At 39.3% G+C, this 1,566-nt stretch overlaps 1 protein-coding gene across 1 annotated transcript; it reads right to left on the reverse strand.

Moving 5' to 3' along the window:
* Positions 1-516: 516 nt before the first annotated feature.
* Positions 517-1,566, reverse strand: LOC146486318 (QRFP-like peptide receptor). The gene has a single exon (XM_085096514.1). It carries the CDS (start codon positions 1,564-1,566, stop codon positions 517-519), a length of 1,050 nt encoding a protein of 349 aa, XP_084952640.1.

The raw sequence follows: 1,566 nt of genomic DNA on the forward strand, positions 1-1,566 counted from the left end.
AAACCGGTTTTTTTTCTCCATCATTCAAATCAGCGATTGATGAGTTGGTTGGATTTAATCGATGATTGTTTGTGAGTTGGGGATCAGTTTGGTGTCATTTATGAAAGCGAGGATTTAGGTTTTTGAAAAACGAGGATAAAAATTTAGGTTTTTGAAAAACCGAGGATTTAGGTTTTTGACGTCTCCGTTGCAGGAGTTAGGTGTTGAATTCAAAGACTGAAATCCCAAGGTCATGCATAAATCCAGGATGGCGGCCAAAAAGGTATGAATTCAGTGATATTTTCAAAAGTGTGCTTATATGCCCAATTATCTAACTACTTATGACCTGAAAGCTATGTTATGGCTCTTTTAAAATGGTTGAATTGCTAGTGATTCGGACTGACAACTGTTCACAGAATCCCAAGAAAAACCAACGTAAATCTTTTTTTTTTTGCCGAAGAGTAACCATTCATTGTTTTACTTTCACTCGACCCTTCAAATAAATTCGTGATCGATTCAACATGAATTGAAACTTGTTCACTTTAATGTTCGTAGGGCCATGTCGTACACCGTCGCTTCGCTCTCTGGTTGGGAATCCCGACATTTTAAAAGATTCCAAAGGCTCTGACGATATCTTTCATTCAGAAGAAAATAAATGCATGGATTAAGCGATGCGTTGGAGTAAAATATAAACTTGACTGCAAATCTCCAATGGTCTATTCCACAAGGAATTTTTTCCTGCCACGCAAAAAGGTGTAACAATCCAGTGATATCTATAGGAAGTTTACACACAACAAATAAAACTATGATGGCCAGAATTGTTTTAATAATCTTACTATCTTCTTTTCGCCTTTGCCTTCTGAATGACGACACTGTTTTCCAAAGTGATCTCTGTTTTATTATAGACCTGAAAATGAGTGAATATAAAACCGTAATGACTGCCAAGGGGATGGCAATTAAGATAACTGATATCGCCACGAAGTAGATTCTTTGAGCTTGTAGACTGTCAAACGCAGGTTCCCAGCTGAAGATGCAGTATCGTATGTTATTGACTTGTTTGAAAAGCAATGTGTAAAAGTAAGTGCTGTGTAGACCCATAGCTATTAACCATATTAATGGCATAAGGACTCGTCTCCGCCTTGGTGTAATGATGGGGTCTCTATATGGCTGAACCACTCCAGCATACCTATCTACAGTGATGACCAAGATACTTTGAATCGATACAGCGGTGGAAATGTCTTGGAAGAAATAAACAAGTTTGCATAGAATGACTCCAGCAGTCCTGTCAATCAGCCATCTTTGCATGCCGGTGAAGATTTGCGCGCGCTCTCGCGGAACGGCGAATGCCGATACCATTAAATCTGAGATGGCCATATTTGCGATTAGCAAGTTGGTAGTCGTTTGCATGTGTCTGTATCTGGCAATGATGGCGATGAGTGCAGAATTTCCGAGCAGTGAAATCAGCATTACGATAGAGTAACAAGCTGCTTTGACCACTTTTATATCCATAGGCTCATCTTTTGTGAATTGCATGCATTTGGCTCCAGTTGAGTTTGGGTTCGTTGAATTCTCAAGCGAATCATCCAT

Source organism: Pavona decussata, unplaced genomic scaffold, assembly GCF_977016875.1.
Source record: "Pavona decussata unplaced genomic scaffold, jaPavDecu1.1 SCAFFOLD_21, whole genome shotgun sequence".
Classification (NCBI taxonomy): domain Eukaryota; kingdom Metazoa; phylum Cnidaria; class Anthozoa; order Scleractinia; family Agariciidae; genus Pavona; species Pavona decussata.